A 20,206-nucleotide genomic window follows, 5' to 3' on the forward strand; every position below is an offset into this window, starting at 1 on the left:
ACCAAGATATTAAAAACAGTTTTATTTATTTAAAATTACACTATATCGGAAACGTATCGGTATCGGCAGATATCCAAATTTATGATATTGGTATTGGACATAAAAAAGTGGTATTGTGTCATCTCTTGTTGAGAAAGAGGGTGGTTTCCGGTTTTGCAACTATGTAAATATATGAAACAGTATATAACCAATAATCTTAGAGCTGTTATCACCTCCATGCTGAAGCTACTGACTGAAAAGGTGAAAAAAGAGCAGACCTTTCTGTAGAAGGAGACCCATAAATTATCGTCTCTCTTTTCTTATTGAACCATCACTTATTTTAACATTTCTGTTTTTTTACACAGATGAAAATGAAGCTATTCAGTGTGTCTACACTTCTTTGTGTAATGACTGCTCTGACCACTGCTGCTGGTGAGTACTGCAGGACAAGTTGCAATATGCAAGTGTGTGTAAGTATTTCAATAATCAGTCAACAATTGCCGTTTTAATTTGTTCAGCTCTGCCAGATAAAGAGGTCAGCAGTGGTGCAAAGGGATTCATCCCAAGAGGTTAGTGGACATTTTCCTGACTAAAAGTAATCACATCTCTAAAGAAAAGAAAAGCACCTTTCTCATGGAAGATGTGCACCTCAGTTTATAGTACAAAGGACACACTATAAGAAGAGAAAAGAATACATTTTATTTCTAAAAAATAGCTGAATATAAAAGAGCGTGTAGCACTAGAGAATATGGGAAAGTTAGATAGAGAGAGAGTGAGAGAAAATGAAACGCAGAGCAGTTTCTGCGTTTCACAAACACAGTCAAAGTTTTGTGGGGTTTTTTTTATTTAATTCACATTTTCTTGATACTGTACTTAGTTTGGTTTAAACTCACATTTTAACTCTCTGTTTGAATTTACCTTCTTTCTTGATTGTGTTTGTCAACTTTGCAAATCCTTTTTAAAGGTACTGTATAAATAATCTATCATTTTAATACCTAGAAAGGCATTATAAATAATCACTAGTGGTGTGCGGATCGATACTGAATTATCGATTCTTCCGATACAAGTCGTTTATGTTCTAGAATTGATTCTCATATTAAAATATCGATATTTTAGCACTTTGCGATAAATTTGTAGTTTATCATTAACAGGAACAGAGTGGAAAGAAACCATATCATTCGGATTGTCTAAATTGGAAGGAACTACTTCCTCTTACGCCTTTCATAGTCAAATGCAAAATACAACTGTATAAATGTGTTGCAGCACCTCGTGCGCACTCACAACAATGGCTGAGCGTAAATGGAGTCATGTGTGGACGTATTTTACCTCCACAAACAGCCAAGACGTGGTTTGCAATATATGTGGCGAGACAGTGAGATGTTGTGGCAGCACCACTAACCTCGTATAGGACATCAGTTATCTGATGTCCTATAATCATTATGAAGCTCTATTATTATATTATTATTACAATTACATAATACAATTATATATTGTATTATGAAATACAATGAAACATTACGTTTTTGTACAGAGTACCAGTATCGGATCAGTATCATTGATACCACCCTGAATTTTACTCGGTATCAGATCGGAAAGGGAATCAGTGGTATCGCACATCACTAATAATCACTATAAAGTTTACAGAGGCATGCATAGAATTACACTTATATAAATGTAAAGGAGTCAAAATATTCTGTTCATTGTCGATCATTTAACTAATGTTTATTTTTTAAGATATTTCTTGTATGATCGTTTTCATTTATAGTAGATGTCAGGATTAAGATATTACAAAATAAGATATCAACTGGAGACACAACATGTACAACTTTTTATTGACCCCCAGCAAAGCGTGACCTAATCAAGACATCCGGTGGTTGCCCTCATGGCTGGACTGAGTTTAGAGATCGCTGCTTTGTTTACGTTCCAACATCCATGACTTGGCCTAGAGCTGAGGTGGGTTAACTTATTTGTATTGTCTTCAACACTTGATTAAAATACATAAAATACATACATGAATAAAACTCCACTCTCCATTGAAGAGAAACTGCTTGTCCATGGACGCAAACCTCGTATCTGTGCACAGCAGCAGCGAATACCATATGATTCAGAAGATGACTGCTCCTCATGGCTACCAAACAACCTGGGTTGGAGGAACCAATGCACCAGGGGTACTTTTTTAAATTTTTTTTACACAGTATTTCTCTTTTTGTATTAATGATAGAAGATGTTACATTTTGTCAAAAAAATATGTGAATAGAGGATCTAGGGTGGAGATGGGTTACACTGATACAGGGACTGTGACAACGCTTGACCATTTGAACTAATGCTGTGTTTAATTTCAGGAGCATATTTGGTTTTGGAGTGATGGGAGGCCTTTCCAGTACACAAACTGGTGCCCAGGAGAGCCCATTAGTGGTTCCCGTCCATTTTGCCTACAGATTAATTATAGTGGTAATTCAGAACATGGTTGCTTAATTTGTGAATAATTTAAGTGCTTTAAATAAAATACTACATAAATCAAAACTTACAATCTTGCTTTGGATCGCATCTTTAACACTTTGTGTGACATTTTACTGATTTCTGCTTTTGAACCTCGCAGATGGCAAATGCTGGGATGATGTGTGGTGTGATAATCTCCGTCCTTCTGTCTGTGCCAAGAAGAGATCAGGACTCCTGGACTGACACACATGAAATCTGAATCAAAACAGCAGACTGAAATACAATGTTTCTGTTTTGCTCCTATATCTTTATGTGCAGCATTCTATTTTCCTCTCTGTTTAACACTTAAACAACAAAATCACAAGTCAACAGAAGTGTGATTGTGTCATCAGTAGACTGATTTTACCATGTTTCTTTGTATTGTCTTCCAAGAAAACTATTCTGTTTTAATTCTTTGTTTTTAAGTTTCCTTCTTGCTACATTAAAGCTTTTGGGCAAGCATCTACCTGTGTCTGTTGTGTAGCTACATATAAATTCAATAGTCATAACATGCATTAATTTGGGGTACTTATTGAGTGGGTAATATTTACCTGCACTTACTGTTTTTTATTGTCTAGCTCAGTAATGCTGATTTGGAAATTATATGTCTTTGTTAGTCTTTCTGTAACAGTTAAACTTGGTATGATAAAAAAAAAGAAATGTGGTACTTAAGTTGCAATACATTTGCTAGAAACAATTTTGAAAATAGTAAGTTATAACAAAATCTGTATTTTCATGTAGTTACTGTCACGGCTAGTGAAGTGAGCTGTGTGGAGGAAATATATGGGGACCCAAGAGCAGGCTGAGATGTGAAGAAGGTTTATTGCAAAATAAAGCACAAGGTGAAAATGGCAAAATGGAACTAAAGATAATCTATACTGGGGAAAACTAAACAGTAGTGATGGCCCGCTTGAAGCTGACGCTCCGGTGCGGGTGTCAAAAAAATCAACACACTGCTTCAGAAGCATTGTGTCGAAGCTTGATTCGTCTGGCTACAGTCATGTGATCAGTGACGTCCGAAGCTTCATTTAGAGTCTAACTGCTGATTCAATGGTTTATAAGGAAATTAATCATTCACGGGATTTGTGGTGTTTTGATGGTGACAGATAGCGAACCACTGATCATTCCACTGAGAGATTTGGAGCCAGCGAGGAATAGAGGAGGTTCTGTTGTGTGGGAGTACTTTGAGCTGATTTTGGTCGATCGGGTGGGTTTTACAACTTTGTGTTCTGGCTGTTTGCTTTTGTTTGCCTTTTTCAAAAAAGAAAGTGTAATAAAGCATCAAAAATTAAAGCTCATAAATAATGATTCTTAAATGTAGGCTACCAGCATGCTGTCTTGCACAATGAAGGTAAAGGTGCAATAACAGTTTTGGTTTTAACTTGTGAAATGGAGCATTTTAGAAGTTATGGTTGGTATGTCTGCATCTAACATGCAACCCACACCTCAAAATGCAGCCATGAATAGCCTGTGTGTAAAACCCACAGTGATAAAGAGGAAATGCTATTATATTCAAGTCATCTTTGTACTGAACATAAACATAAACCTGATGTGAACTTTTAAAGAGACAGCAACGAAACATGCAAATAAGAGGAATTTGACAGTCCTTTGACCAACATTTTCAATATACTGAACTTTGCAATATTTATGAATCCCTTTTCTTTTAGGGAATAATTACGCATACACACTAGCGATTGTTCCCTAGGATGATTACATCCCCTTGTATCTGACTTGTCTGTGTATGCAGTGACTGATTAACCAAAATGTGCGCACAGAACATTAGTTGTGTCCATAGTTGCATGTGAATAAACCACAAAAAGACATTAGTGTTCTTTAGTCACTGGACCAACATTTGTCCCAGGGAAGATATTCATTGTCTGATTTCTGTGAAAGAAGGCAAAACCTTTTGCTCTCAGATGTTCCACAGAGTCTTGTGAGAGAAAAAAAAGACCTTTTTCCTCAGCAGTGCTCAGCAATCCTGTGAAAAGTGAAAATACCCCATGATTGAACAACATGTAGAACCACCTTTAGCACCAATAAGTAATCTTATTTTTTCTCTCACATTGTTGCAGAGGAATTGGCCTGCTCTTCTTTCCGTTGCCTCAGCACACTGAGGTTTGTGGGTATTTATGAATCCACAGCTCTCTTAAGGTCCCACCACAGCATTTCAATCAACCTGATGTCTTGAATTTGACTGGGCCACTATCACCCCTCCATCACCATGCTTGACAGCCGGACGATTGAGTCTGAGATAGAGCTCTTTAGTCGTTTGAGGTTTTTTTTCTCCTGAATTTGATGTCCACTGATGTACCGATGAGATTGTGGCATTTTGTTAACACAAATCTGAACCATCCAGACCAGAAAATAGCTGAAACCTTTGCTTTTGTAGAGCTGATCAAAGTTGCTGATAATCAATAAATCTAGTTAATTTGAATGGCTGCTATTTATCCTCTCAACTCCTGTGGAAAGGAGCACTTTGTTCTTCACAGAACTACAGATTCTCTTTTCACATGACCATATATCTTCTTACTGATTTGCACTATTGAATTTCCTTTTTACAATTTAAAAGTGACTCTTTAAGTTTCCGGGAACCACTATGATAATACACACACAAATGTGCTTACTTATCCCCGAAGGTGCATCTCCAAAACTCTGCAGCATCTGCCTCACCCTGAAACAGACCATTGGGGAAGATGGCCTTCAGCTCAGCCAGCATGTGGCTGAAGATCAAAGACAGCTTGGTAAGATTCCTCCCGTGGAAGTCAGGAAAATGGTAAATAGACTAGTTCTTATATAGCGCATTTCTACTCTTCTGAGCACTCAAAGCGCTTTACACAACTTGTGGATTCACCCATTAACACAAGCGCATTGATCTAAGTGCAATTTGGGGTTAATATCTTGCCCAAGGATATTTGGCATGCAGACTAGGGGAAGCCAGGAATCGAACCACCAACCTTTCGATCAGTAGATGACCTGCTCTACCGCCTGAGCTACAGTCACCCCATAAAAAGGGATGCCAGATTTAACATGTTAAACAGTGAATTGCTGTTAGATGTTCACCAGACCGTGCAAAGGCCTCAAGAGAGAAATGCTGAGTAACATTAGTAACTTATTAGCATCACAGCTGGATTTTATTCAGATTATATGTGTATTATTTACCAAGGTTGGAATTTCCAGAAAGCAAAATCTGATTCTTTGAAATTCAAAAGTGAAACACCAAATACACAACCTCAGTGTCAACTATAGTTTTAACGTGTCACACACAGTAGTTTACGGCAAATAAGCAGAAGTCAACTTAGTGTCACTATATGCTATACACAGTGAGAAAACAATGTTCTCAGCTAACATGAGTGTTTTCAAGTACAGTTTTACTTGTGGATAAAATACTGGCCAAAACACTAAAACAGAAATAGTTAATATTCAAATGCACATCAAACATGCAGTCTCCTGAGTCCACCAAAAATAATAACCTATTTAGCATTCTTGCTTGCTCAGCCATCTGTGTCAATGCAAAAAAGAAATGCAGTAATGTGATGTGGATGACTGTCAAGTGTTCAAAAACAACCCAAAGCATATTACACACACACCCAAACATTCAGCGTCACATTAAATGTGACTTTCTGTTCTTTTTTTGGAAATGATGAGTCTGGTAAAACAGGAAACCCTTATTCTTTCCCTTTGTGTATGACTTCTGACTACTTTTCATCCTATTTCATCTGTTTGTCAGCCTGTTATTCAATCTATTTTAGTGAAAAGGGGGAATACCATCATGGAACAGAATAAACTGCAGAATTTCCTCAATTCAATTCTATACTAGAAACAAACCTTTCCTACAGTATAGTAGCTAAAATGATAAGACGGGTTAAAGGCTAAAGGGTGTGTGTGGAATAAAATGTTAACTCCTGAGTGTGGGGCTGCAGCTGAATGCTGTCTTATTATTAAATTAGTATTTAATTACTTATTTAGTCTTTAAAAGCACTGTTTTTTATTTAACATTCCCAAGATAAAAACCATTTACCTTACAATGATTTAAAAAAAGGATTATACTAAGAGACAAGCAGAAAATTGTGACTAATAAGTGGTTCAGAGCATAAATTAATGGAATTAAATTTTATTTATACAGTCCCAAATCACAACAACAATTGCTTCAAGGCACTTTATATTGTAAGGTAAAGATACAGAGAAAAACAAAAAAAACCCAACAATCATATGACCGCCTATGAGCAAGCAATTTGGGAATGGTGGGAAGGAAATACTCCCTTTTAACAGGAAGAAACCTCTGGCAGAGCAAGGCTCAGGGAGGGGAGGAAGATGGGACGAAGACACTGTGGGAGAGAATCAGAAATTAATCATAACTAATGATTAAATACAAAGTGCCAGTACAGGTGTTTGACAGATTTATTATTTCCTTGAACATAGTATGTGTACAAATGTTGTTAATGTGTACAAAATGGGAACAGGGAAGCAACCTAATCTGTAATACCTCACATGATGTGCAACGCCAAGCACGCAATTCACCTTTTTGTGCTAATCAACCATTTCTTTTTCTTTGCTTCCTTGTGGTTAAACAGGAAGCAAAGGTTTTTTTTTTATTAATGTCTGCTTTACATGAAGCTCTGTGAAACCTGAGCGATACCGTCATCAGTTTACCACAAAATAAATTCTTAAAGAAATCCTAAAAATAGTTCTGCAAATTTGATCCTTTTGCTGCTTAAGGTGGTTTAAGTCAGTTAGGGACATTTCGTTTCATCTTCAGATATGAAAAAGCAAAGGGGTGGGGGGGGGGAGTGCTCACAGGGTTTTGTCATAATGTCTCACTAACAGAAGAGTGGTGGAATACAGCTAAGATAAATTAGATCATAGTACATAAACCCCAGCACTGCAATTATTATATTTCTGCAGTGCAGACTATTCCGCAATACATGACTGTGCAGTCTATAAGCTCTCCACTTCCTGTAACCAGCTGGGCCTATCAACGGTGGTCAGGATGTGATGGCAGCTTAGCCCAGGAAGATGATCAAACAGACTCTCTCAGAGAGGTCAAAGCTGTATCCAGTTAGACCCATGGGAGGGCAGGCAGAGGGGATTATCTGAGGACACATTGATCAACCCTTCTAATGTATGACTATTCTTAGAGAATGTGCCATGAGTAATGTTTAAACACAGGCTTCCTGTCCTGTTTGCACGTAAATAAATAAACTGGTAAATGAATAAACTGGCTTAAAAAAAGAGAAAAAGAAAGAAAAAAGCTGTATTAACCCTTTAAGACCTACCATAGAACCAAGTCCGCCAGAGCTTATATTATATTTTTACATGCTGTGGAGCCATTGTTGGGAGCTTTTCAAGTTGCTATACATCAATACAACCATTATAGCCCAAATTTTAATAATATGCATGCATTAAGTGCATAGTAATTACATAAATTGCAAAAAAGTGCAATAAACTACAAAGAAATTGAAAATCGTTTTTGTTTGTTTAACATATATTTCTAGTTAGAGAAATTTAAGAGGCTTATCCCTCAAAACTGTAAATACAAAAAAGTTGCACAAAATAGTTTCCCACCACAGGAAATTTATTTTGAGTGTCTTCATAGTTTTATTTTTCAAATACACCAATTTTTATATACTGCAGGAAAAACGAAAATAAATATTATACTGCAAATTTGCAAAAAAGCAGCATATGCATCAAAATAAACTATTTCCAGCAGTGCAATATGAGTCCTAAGCATCCCAGAAACGACGCAGAAAGTCATTGATGTCACTGTCACTGTCCACACCCCAACCACACCTCACCTCACAGTAAATGATTGTTTCCATTTTAAGCATTTCCAAATAATCATTTTACATACTGCCAGTATAAATATACACAGTATACTGCCATCACTACAATATAGATGTTTTACACACTGCTTTTGTTGTTGACATTTACAGGCTGTGTGCAAAAGGCCACACTCTTCAAATTCATGCCAACTAATATTTTTACGTCCAGTAGGTGTCCTACTAGAGCAAATGAAGCTTCAAGAAGCTTTGCGCTGGGGTGAACCAATTGGATGAAAAGTTTCAGTGCTTCATGAAGCTTCATCTGCCCGTCACTACTAAACAGCAAACCTGAACACAAAGGAAGGTGGGCGATGGCACATGAAGGCTGACAGCAGGGAGAACACACGGTTGATACACAGACAGACCAGCAATCAGCACAAAAGTAGACACGACTTAAATACACGCAGAAGAACACAGGGAGATTACACACAGTTGGGGAACACAGCTGGACCTGATAAGCCTGACAAGACGGGGGGAAGCAAAACTGAATACAATGAAATAAGACATGGACCTTCAAAGTAAAATAGGAAACAAGAAACAATTCAGACACAGACTTGACACTGAACTAAACCTACACTAAACACGAGGGCACAAGACACAAAACCTAAAAACAAAACCCTAAACCACAACAAACTGAAACATAGAATTATAATATTCAGATAACTAAAGAATCAGAACATAAACCATAATACAGATAAATACAAAAATACAAGAAACTGAAAATGCTGGGTCAAAATGACCTAGAACCATGACAGTTATATTAAAAAATGTTATGTCAGTGGAATTCCTTTAGTATTGCTCAGTCAGAAAAATCAAGTTATCTTAATATCATGTACTCATAATGAACAACTTGCCCTAACTTAGTCTGAACCAAATCTGATGAGACAAGACAGCGAGGGCTTAAAACTGAATACACTCACACATGACTGTTAAAGTAAAACAGGAAATTCAAGACAGACATGGAAACGCAGACATGACAGTGAGACATGACTGACTGGAAAAAACACACAGAACACGGGAAAGGCAAGGTAAGAAGAACCAAGGGCTCTCCAGAGCCGCCAGCGGAAGCAGTGAAGCTGCAGGCGATGGCTGGACCGGCTCTCCACAGCCTCCAACAACATTCCCATGAGGACTATGATATTTGCCACAGTGTCGCTTGCGAGTTGTTCACATCCAAGTATCAGAGTGGATATTTCTTGTGAGGGGGAATGTGGGCAGGATTTTTCAGCAAGGACATTGACAGCTAAAGCCAAATAAGGGAGCCTTCTATTAAATCATTACTCGCACTGTGTACTTTGCAATCTGTATGCTCTCTAAAAAAAATGTCCTCTGGGAAAAGCTTTACTGTCAGTGAGGTTTTGGCACAACTCTTTGACAGTCAAAGTGACACAGAGGAGAATGTGTCAGAGACAGAGGATTGTGTTGAGAAGGACCCTGATTTTGATTCATTCTCATGTGATAAGAATAACAGTGGTGGCCCTGCTGTTGCCTCTCAAGCACCAGCAGACACAGTTCCTTTCAGAATGGAAAGATATCACGGTCCCTTGCGCAACTCCAACAACAGGGTAGACTTAGTGCTGCTAATATTGTCAAAATGGTTCCTGGCCCCACCAGATACAGTCAAGCCAATATTTATGTACTAAAACCAACTATGGTCAGTTGACAGCTTATCATTTCTTTAATTTTTCCACACAATAACTTTTTCTTTTAGCATTCTGCAGTGTCGAGGGACCCTGAGCTAGTGCATGAGGGTGAGAAATACTTTAAAGTTTTTTTTAAAGTTTTCAATTGTGTAACAAAAGATATGCAAATGCCAATTTAATAATTTTTTAGGTATTATTAAATAGCACAAGCTACAATAGTAGGAATATACTTGTTTGTTATTGAGCAGAACAATGTCCAGGATGTTTACTGATATACTTTTTTGCATTTGAAAATCACAGTTGGACTGAGTTTAACTGCATTACAAGAAGTGCTGTTAATTTTTCTGAGCTATACTTATAGTGTTTATAGTGTTCAAGTGTTCTACTACAAATCTCAAGTTCAAGGATGATAAAACATAAGCAAAATTGAAACTAGTAAGCTACCACAAAATATATTTTTTTAAATTTGAAATCTTTTTCAGTGGTTAAACACTTAGTATTGCTCACTCGGGGAAAAAAAAGTCATCTCTGGTCCTTTGTACTCACAATGATTAAGTTGTCCTAACTTAGTCATCTTAAGTAAGTGTTAGTTTTTTTTCTAGGCAACACGTTTGCATATGTTTGGGTTTTTTTTGAGCTCAGAGAACTAGTTAGATTTTACAGTACAGATATATGTGAAATTTAAGAGTACACTCATCAGTATTAAGCATTTAAATGCACAGACCAGTTTGATTCAATGCTTAAGATTTTAATGATGAAGAAGATGAGAAACAACAATTCATTCTGGGAAACAAAGTTTTGCTAAAAGCATTCTTTCATGTACACATGCAATTTGCTCCTGATAAAAGAGATCCTCCAGTTTATGTCACGTGTCGCTTCATTCCTTATGCAGCATTACAGTAAAAGAAAAGAAGTAAATCAAATCAGAACCAGATTCTTATTGTGATATATTAGAGTATTTGCTTTGTCGTCAGGTGGGCCACACCTTCATCACAGCCCAGGAATCATCAGATGGCCTTGACACAAATAAATGGGAATTGGCTGTCACATGTCCCATCATTCCAACACTTGCTTCCTGTAAGTAGATAAAATCAGAATGAACTGAAATCATAATCACAAGGAGAAATGATTAATAATCTTAATATTTTGTTCTGTATAACAGTAGCACCACATGTGTTTACTGCTGCATCAAAACACTATGTAATTATTCAATATGATAAAAAATTGAACTGTTGTCTTTGTTAAAAATAAATGACACTACTTGTTTTACATTTCTGTCACACATTACTGTTTGTCACATTAAATGCATAAAAATTATTTGGGGAATTGTGGGTATTGTTTCTTTTTTTCTTTAACATTTACAGTGCTCATACATCGTACTTTTAGGGATTTCACAGAAGGTTTACCTGAAAAATTCACCAGCAAGCAATGCTCGTTTCCCCTATGGTTGTTAGGTTCTCCCCGACACCACTGCGTAAATGTGAAAGAGGTTCCATCGATCCAAAACCAGTAACCCTCCTAGAAAACAGAAAAAACAGACCAGAATACACTTAAAATTAAGCTACAGTTCCAAGTTCTAAATGTGCAGTTATAGACAATACTATCAAGAATGAATTTAAAAGTCTTGAAAAATCAGATCCCATCTGATCTTAAAGACCTCCTTATCTACTGCAGATGTGTGCTAATCCCTGAGCCTGGTTCTGCCTCAGGTTTCTTTCTGTTAAAAAATGTTTTTCTTCCCCTCTGTCACCAAGTGCTTGCTAATGGGGAAGGGTCATCTGAATAATGATAAGTGAAATTATACCTGTTGACCATCTGAGCCACCAATCCATGTTAGTCCACTTTCATGAGTGGCACTGATATGACGCGTCGAATGAACTGATACTCGTCATAGCTGTGTACAGATGCCAGGTTTGCATTCATGTTTAGGCAGATTCTCTACAATGGAAATCAACAGAGTTCATAGAAATGACAACGTAAACAGAAAGATTTAAGATTTCACAAAGAATAAATGATAAATTTAGACCACTGCCTTTACCTGCGCCTGAGCCCAAGTCATTTGATCGTTATTGTAGAGAAAGCATCGATTCCCATACTGAGTCCAGCCACCTGGACAAGATGCTGCTCTCTTCTCAACATGATGTCCTCCTGAAGGCAATCAAAGATTATTGAGTTACTTTACTGTATAAGAAAAAAAATGTTAAAATATAAATTCATGAAAAATATGTTTAAGTGTTAAAGATTAACTTTTTTTTTTTTAGCTATAAATGTACTTGTCCATCATACATGAAAAACAATTTATAAAAACTGACAGAGGAAAGCTGATGTACTCTTTCTTCTGTTCAGAATGATAAAAATGTGATTAGTTTGGGTGACCTGCTGGAATTAATGCCTCTGTCCCATTACTGGCCACTTTACCCCGACGTGCTAAACAAATTACATCAGCAAATGTTGATTTTGGTCATTCATTTTCAGTTTAATATATTCATGCATAAGATGTATAGATGATGCACAGCATACTGGAATACTCACTAGCAGCAGTGCCCAGAGCCACCATTGCGCACAGAAGTGTAGACACAGTCAGCAGATTCATGGTGATGTTTAGTATCTCTACACAAATCAGAAAATTTAAAGTGGCTGGTAGTTTATTAAAGAAAAGATAGACAGTAATTTAACAGTTTCCAGCAAGCCTTTGATATAATACCTTATCTTCCTTCTTATCAGCATCAGCTTGTAACTTCAGCCTTCAAGTGTGGAGGTGCTGATCAAACCTGACACCAGCACTTATATACTGTTTCTGGATCTTAACTCAAAACCAGGAACAAACACACTAAAAATACACTGTTATTTATTTTAGCTCCATGCTTTCTCGCATTTCACTTTATAACAACCTTTCCACCTCCACCCAGATAAAATTCCACTGCTGTTTAATTATGCACATTGACTCAACAAAGAGATACATCACCTGATCTTTGAGTCAGAGTGTTTTTTTTTGTCCTTTACTCATCATTATCCACACATACTGTTGGCAAAACATGCCAACAGTATGTTTCTTTTTTCTTCTGCCAATTGGAAAATGAGACAGAAAAGGACAGTTAGGAATGACTTCCATGTAAAATAAAAGTCATTAGATTGTCTATTAGTACACCAATGAACAATGATTTTCATCTAGGAAGGAGAAATATATAAAAGAGTGACAGACTTCCCCAATTCAGGTTTCTGCATAGACTCTGAATGCTGTTAGTCCTCTTGCAAGATAAAATGAAGCTTTACGTATCTGCTGTGTCTGTGTTTGTCATTTGATATTTCTCCTACAGTACCTTGGGAACTCTAGGTGTTCTGAATACTCTGACAGCTCTGGATGCATAGTCAGGGGTTGAACTCAGCTGCTTCCTCTGGTGACTGGAGGATTCCCTTACCCTGGGAGAGTGTGGGTGCAGAGGTTAGATGGACAGTAGTCAGGTACGGATGCAACAATAGACTGGGTCCTGACCACCCTGACCATTGGAGCAAGGATCTGGTGTAGCCCCACATGGGGTAGGACAGCTAACTGACTGAGTTCAAAACTGAAACAATAAAAGGCTGAGAAAAGGCAGACTCAGGAGTTGAAACAAAAGTTCTTTGGGAAAGTGACTAATAAAAATAATCAGTCTTTGGGCAGCTTATAGTCTCTGAATCTAATGTTTGTATGCCATAAAAGTGTTGGAGGCAATTCAGAAAAGGATACGGAATCACTCGCTCAGGAAAACAAGACTTTAGCTATGTCCTTATTGCGACATTAATAAGGACAATAAAGCCAGCTTGCTGACAAACATGTAGGCTGTCTAACAGTTGATTTGTTTTTGTTTTTTTGATTTGTCCACACAGGTGAGACATGGAAAGTACAGCCTTCAGCGTACATGATTCAAGGTGAAAGGCAAAGACGTGGACCAGGCAACCAGGAGAAGTGGTGTGCCCCAGAACCACATGAGTACCGTGGAAGAGTGGCTCGTATTCTGGGCTAAGCCACCACTGCTATTACAAATGTCCTTCATAATGGAAAGTGCTACTCTTTGCTACATATAAAAATTCTGGTCTGATGGGTCCATTTCTTGATCTTGGCTGCCTACCTGGCCCTCTTACCTTGGCCTCAGAAACATTTCAAGTCAAAGAGTACGCCTGTCACGTATACGCCTTTTACTAACACTCAACAATAACCTTAAGTAACTCTATATATCTGAAGCTCCCAAATGTACCCAAGGTTTGTAGTGCTCATTTCATGTGTGTACTCAGCCTGTGTCCACAGTGTGTGCTGTGTGTGTCTGTGCCTGTGTGAGGTTGTCTGAGTATTGCACAGAGGTTGAAAGGAATTTATCCCAATAACGTGTTTAATGAAGCTCTTTATTTCTTTCATCACTCTCACCTCATCCCCAACTTGTGAAGGAAGATGTTTGAATTTCTCAGAGTTCGTTCTGTTCGAGATTTATTTCCTTCCTAAATAGTGCTTCTGTTTGCAGCTCAGAGATAATGTGAAAATCAATAAAGGCCTAAACCAACTAGCTTTGCCAATGGGACATTATTTTCAACAGAATTAAACCGAGTATAAGAGAAAAAATATTTGTATTTACTTCTACAATTAGAAGTAAAGCTCACATTGCAAAACAAAGTTGTATAGAAAGCTTTCTTTTAATTATACAGACTTTCCATGTAGAAAATTATTGCCTAATAGCAAAACTCATATGTACAGATAATACACCGGAATTTGAAACTGCAGTGCTCTCACGGCCCCAGTGTTGCACTAAAACAACATAAAAACAACATAAAATATAAAAAGATAGTAGCATTAGCTCCTCTTCTCTAAGCATTTCCACCCAGCTGTTCAACAAGAGCGGGAGAAAATATTATATGAGGCCCTGCTGTTTGCGTGTTTGTTTACAAAGAAATGAACAGTCTCTAATGTTTACTGTAATTATTCTGGCTATCAACAGAATTTGACTTTTCATCCTGTCACCAGCTCCTCCCATTAGGCTATGAATAAGATAGGAAATAAATATGAAAAATTAAAAAGGGTAAATTTAACTAGGAAGGAATAAAATATAAATTAAGGTTAAAAATGAAATAACTGTACAACACAAATTAGAATGAAGGGTAAATTTAACTGTTTCCCGTCAGGATGCTCTCTATGGTGCACGAGTAAAAGTTCCTGAGCACCTTGGAGGGCAGTTGGAAGTCTCTCAAGCGTCTGAGGTGGTAGAGACACTTACGGGCCTTTTTCACCACAGTGTTGATGTGACAGGACCATGACAGGTCCTGCGTGATGTGAACTCCGAGGTATTTAAAGCTGTCCACTCTCTCCACTGGGCACTCGTTGATGACGGGGGTCTGGTAGTTCCTCTCCTGCTTAGTGCTGAAGTCCACTATCAGCTCCTTTGTCTTACTGACGTTTAGAAGGAGGTTGTTCCTCTGGCACCAGTTCTCCAGATTCCTAATCTCCTTCAGGTAGGCCGTCTCGTTGTTATCAGAGATCAGGCCCACCACGACGGTGTCATCAGCAAACTTGATGATGGTGGTGGAGCTGGTAGTGGCCATACAATTCCTTGTAATTAGAATGATATGATCTCATAGGGTGGCTGTGGTTCAGAAGGTAAATGGCCTGTATTTGTATAGCGCTTTACTTAGTCCCTAAGGACCACAAAGCACTTTACACTACATTCAGTCGTCCACCCACTCACACACTGTTGATGGCAGCTACATTGTTGCCACAGCCACCCTGGGCCGCACTGACAGAGACGAGGCTGCCAGACACTCGTACCACCCTCTGACCACCACCAGTAAGCAACGGGTGAAGTATCTTGCCCAAGGACACAACGACCAAGACTGTCGATGCCAGGGCTCGAACTGGACACCTTCTGATTATAAGATGAACTGCCAACTCTTGAGCTACGAAGGTAGCACATCTATTAATCAGAAGGTTGGGGTTTGATCCCTGTGCACTCCAGGCTGCATGCCAAATATCCTTGGGCAAGATACTAACCCCAAGTTGTTCTCCAGTGTTTCCACTGTAGTGTGAATGTGTGTGAATGTGGGATAGAAAGCACTTAAGTATAGAAAAAAAGCTTCTGTGATTAATGAGGCATGTTGTATAAAGTGGTGTGAGTGATCAGGTAGAGCAAAAACAAGCTATATAAGAAATACTCAATTTCCACCAAGTTACTACTTCCAGAATTAATTCTTTTTTTTTTCTTTTTTTTTTTGATTTCTTTTCTTTTTATTTCAGTCAGAAACTCAAGTTCACCTTGTAAGTACAACTTGTTTTACTCTGATATACAGTTTATGTATTTTATAAAGAATACCAGTGATTTTTCTTCTTTGGAAATAACAGTGCCTGGCAACACTGCTGAACTGTTGGAGAAACTGAAACAAGATCCACACATACAAACACTGGACCCACAAAACAATGTTCAAATCTCCAGTTAAACGAACACATAGAAGGTGTTTTTTAAATAGTTTATGTGAACTTTACTTTTTGTGGAAAAACATTTTTCTCTTTTTGTTTTATAATCCAAAGGGTTGTTCAGTCATTCAAGTCCAACAGTTTTCATGTTACTATATTTTAACTGTTCTGTCTATAAATAATTTACTTGCACCATTTTGGTTATTCATTTATTTAAGGTCAGTAACTTAACCACCTCCTTCATCACATTGGTTTCTTTCATTATATTTTTTACAACTGAAGACATGGCTTATATATATATATATATATATATATATTTTTTTTTTTTTAATTCTGAATTAGTTCTGAAGTTCAGAAGCGATATTTGAATTCTGCACTTATATTCTAATCTCTGCACTTATTTATCCATCTAAACATCCAAGCTTTCAAAAATCTGTGATAACCTTCGTTGTTTTAATAATATATGTTGATTAGCTCTCCATTGTGTAGCCCCTTTAAAATACAGCTTATTTCAAACTGTCAATCCTTCCTCTTAGATGCATGATTATATTCATTGATGATAATCTAGAAAAGCTGAACAGATGTGGAAAAATACAAACCTTATTAACCTTGCTCAACTGACTAAATGCTGTAAGAACATCTTGCTTTACTGGCTTGATTGGCAATAACAAAAACTATAAGCACATCCTTGACAGGTCAATATTGCATCAGATGAAGGATTTGTCCTTGAGTGAGTGACAAAGCAGTCCTTCGGTGTAACCCTACCTCAGAAAAAAATCTCCACAAATATTTGCGTACTCATACTCATGCTTGATTTATTAGTCACTGTCTAGTGAAGGTGTCTGATGATCAGTGCGTCAACGTTTTAAATTTCTTTATATAAATGGTAAAATTTTGGGTTCCAGAGCCCAAGTTCTGCATTAAGGTGACCCTGACTATATCTCGCTGGTACTCCTCAGATAATATATGATGTTTAGATAATTTATGATGTTTAGATAATTTATGATGTTTGTGCTTAAATGGTTTTATTTCATATTTTAAAAAAAACCCTACAGTTACAAGCAAAATAGAGTGGAGTAGAAAGCATTCTTTTTATTCAGGCTTATTAAAAGCAGAAGAAAACCCAAATCTCTGGTGTAATGCACACACTACCTCATTCCTTAAGCTGCAGAACAAAAGAGAGAATAAAAATGCAGAAAAATTAGCCAATCACGTTCATCTGTAATTCAGACATATGGATTACAAACTAACTGAATTACAGGTGAACTGTTAGTTTGTTTCAGTGATGGAATGATAACAGATTATGATAACACATGACAGCAGTGCCAAAGACAGATGGGAGATTAGCGTCATTCACATAAAAACAGAATTCAGATTTCCTCACACACAGGCAGTGAGAGCAATGGTGATCATGACAATCAAAACAAAAGTAGTTTATCAAAGCAGCTGCTCAAAAGACACGAAGAGAAAAAGAGGTTAATGATCTTTTCTGTCAGTTTCTCACATACAGCAATAGCATGACTTCTGAACTTCATGAATTCTGAACATTGATTTATGTGTCATTAGAAGTGATCACAGAGATGCAGGAGTTAAACACAACTACAGCACAGATGATTCCTTTCAATTTTTAATTCAGTTTTATTTATATCGCGCCACTTCACATAATAATATATGATTTACTCTGTGTACTGTAATATGAGAATGTTTACGAAGCCACTGTATCAGTTAAAGAATCTCCTCTCCATTTGCTACCAACTCCTATTGAACAAACACAGCTCAATGTCATCACAGCTCATTAATAACTTTGCTGTATGACTGATCTATTTTGAAACGTCTCGTTATATTTCCAATGTTAGTTTCTGTTGCTTTATCTCACAAGTAGTCAGTAGGTATGCAGATTTTATTTCTCTGACTAACTGTGTGACAGTTCAGTGTAATGATGATAAAGTATTTTTAATTTATTTAATTGGTACTTCATTGCCCAACCTGTCCTGTATTTATAAAATAGAGTGTCTGTTTACAGAAATGTTACCAGAAAATAGTCAATACAGTATAATATGAATACAAATTGACAATATACAATTGTCAACCTGAAAAATATTTCAAAGTATTTCAAAATATTTCTGGTAGGAAAAAAAAGAAAGAAAGGGGAACACATATTTAAAATGTGCAGTACACAAAAATGAGATACCATCCATGTTTCCATGTTCTCTTGTCCAATCCAGGATTGTGGAAGGCGCAGCACCACTGTCCCGTGCAGCATTCATCAATAATTGACCTCTAACCATGCAAAGATCCAGCCTCTCCTGCATCACCAAGCCACCTGCTTGCATACTGAAAAATTCAAAGCTTTGAAAGAACTGGTGGAGAAGGAATTTTGACCTTTTCTTTCTCTTTTATTATAGTTTGGAAACTAGAGATCAACACCAAAGACTCAACTTTTTAATGTATTTTTTAATTTTTTTAATCTTTGTTTCCTTTGGGTCTTTTTCTTCTCCACAAATCAAAGATAGCCAATTCTAGCATTCTGCTCTGGTTTGTTTCATTTAAAAACTGCTAAATAAGAATGAAAGCTGAATTTACCTGAAGGGTAACAGCCGAGCTACTCCTCGTGTTGCTTCAAAGTAACATCTGGAGTGGCTCCTCTTTTTTAAAGGCACATGCTACTACTTGGGAAAAATGCACCTCTGCAGTGATTGATCAAAACTTTTGACTGGTCACAATAAAACTGGCCTAAAGTTCACATTGGGGTGATAGTTTTCATGCTATACTAACCAGTTTTCTTCAACTGGATGAAAGTGCTTTAAAACAGGAAATTGCATGTTTAACTTAAGAAATACATCAGGTTATCAGATGGTGACTGGTTGTAGTAATACAAACCATGCTGAAACAAAGTAATGATTACAAATTTTATTCTCCATTATCAATGCTTTTATCTGCCACTTTTATTAAGAAGAGAATGATATTGTGTTTCACAGACAAAAAAATAAAGTCCTCCTAGATTTTACATGGGTGGTGACTGGTCTATAAAAATATAATAGCCCTGGTGTCTCAAATCCCTTTAACTGGTTAATATATAACTGTTTGCAAGATGCTTAAAAACAAGCAAAATAAAGTTAACACAACATCTTCTACTCAGCTTTTTGGCTTGCAGGCAAACGGCAAGAGTTCAAGAACATGCAGAATTATTCTCTATAATTTCTGACCTTACCAGTTTTTCAAGGATTCTCGCTTCATCTTATTTTAGAACAAACAGTGTGAAATCATTTAGAGATTTGAGATAACTAGATGCATATACAAGAACCATACCAGCATCTAAAAGACTTCAAATGAACCTGTAGCTAGCCACGCCTGTGTAATCAGGGCGGCCACAGGTTAGCAACCGCTATCGCTCCCACAGCAGATTGCCCCAAGCAATTACTTATTTAGTCTTTAAAAGCACTGTTTTTTATTTAACATTCCCAAGATAAAAACCATTTACCTTACAATGATTTAAAAAAAGGAGACAAGAGACAAGCAGAAAATTGTGACTAATTAGTAGTTCAGAGCATAAATTAATGAAATAAAATTGTATTTATACAGTCCCAAATCACAACAACAATTGCTTCAAGGCACTTTATATTGTAAGGTAAAGATACAGAGAAAAACAAAAAAAACCAACAATCATATGACCGCCTATGAGCAAGCAATTTGGGAATGGTGGGAAGGAAAAACTCCCTTTTAACAGGAAGAAACCTCTGGCAGAGCAAGGCTCAGGGAGGGGAGGAAGATGGGACGAAGACACTATGGGAGAGAATCAGAAATTAATCATAACTAATGATTAAATACAAAGTGCCAGTACAGGTGTTTGACAG

The 20,206-nt window shown here is 37.1% G+C and overlaps 1 protein-coding gene, 1 long non-coding RNA gene and 1 other non-coding gene across 5 annotated transcripts; 2 read left to right on the forward strand and 1 right to left on the reverse strand.

Annotated features, from left to right (window-relative positions):
* The first annotated feature begins 213 nt into the window (after positions 1–213).
* On the forward strand, positions 214–2,906 carry LOC101466340 (ladderlectin). The gene is made up of 7 exons (XM_004576019.2): positions 214–240; positions 345–411; positions 498–548; positions 1,823–1,932; positions 2,019–2,147; positions 2,322–2,430; positions 2,579–2,906. The coding sequence occupies exons 1-7, from the start codon at positions 217–219 to the stop codon at positions 2,659–2,661; spliced, it is 573 nt and encodes a 190-aa protein (XP_004576076.1). The 5' UTR covers positions 214–216; the 3' UTR covers positions 2,662–2,906.
* A 633-nt stretch (positions 2,907–3,539) lies between these two features.
* Positions 3,540–14,317, forward strand: LOC143415031 (uncharacterized). 3 transcript variants are annotated; one of them, XR_013095639.1, is made up of 5 exons: positions 3,540–3,664; positions 4,530–4,572; positions 5,094–5,198; positions 10,894–10,996; positions 13,787–14,317. It is a non-coding gene; the product is annotated as an uncharacterized LOC143415031 (long non-coding RNA). The 3 variants fall into 3 exon arrangements; XR_013095640.1 differs by lacking the exon at positions 4,530–4,572; XR_013095641.1 differs by lacking the exons at positions 3,540–3,664; positions 4,530–4,572; positions 5,094–5,198 and adding an exon at positions 9,238–9,304.
* On the reverse strand, positions 10,859–12,695 carry LOC101467786 (uncharacterized). Its single transcript, XR_013095644.1, has 6 exons — positions 12,624–12,695; positions 12,452–12,529; positions 11,958–12,067; positions 11,724–11,857; positions 11,326–11,437; positions 10,859–10,994 (listed from the first exon to the last, which is right to left on the reverse strand). It is a non-coding gene; the product is annotated as an uncharacterized LOC101467786 (transcript).
* Positions 14,318–20,206: the final 5,889 nt, after the last annotated feature.

This window comes from Maylandia zebra, linkage group LG3 (assembly GCF_041146795.1).
Source record: "Maylandia zebra isolate NMK-2024a linkage group LG3, Mzebra_GT3a, whole genome shotgun sequence".
Classification (NCBI taxonomy): Eukaryota; Metazoa; Chordata; class Actinopteri; order Cichliformes; family Cichlidae; genus Maylandia; species Maylandia zebra.

What these genes read in the sequence shown, in the direction of transcription:
- LOC101466340 (XM_004576019.2), top strand. Translation starts at nt 217, where the DNA reads ATGCTGAAGCTACTGACTGAAAAG. An exon ending in TGAAGCTACTGACTGAAAAG is followed by an intron (nt 241 to 344) that starts GTGAAAAAAGAG and finishes TTTTTTACACAG; the next exon opens with ATGAAAATGAAGCTATTCAG. An exon ending in CCTACAGATTAATTATAGTG is followed by an intron (nt 2,431 to 2,578) that starts GTAATTCAGAAC and finishes TGAACCTCGCAG; the next exon opens with ATGGCAAATGCTGGGATGAT.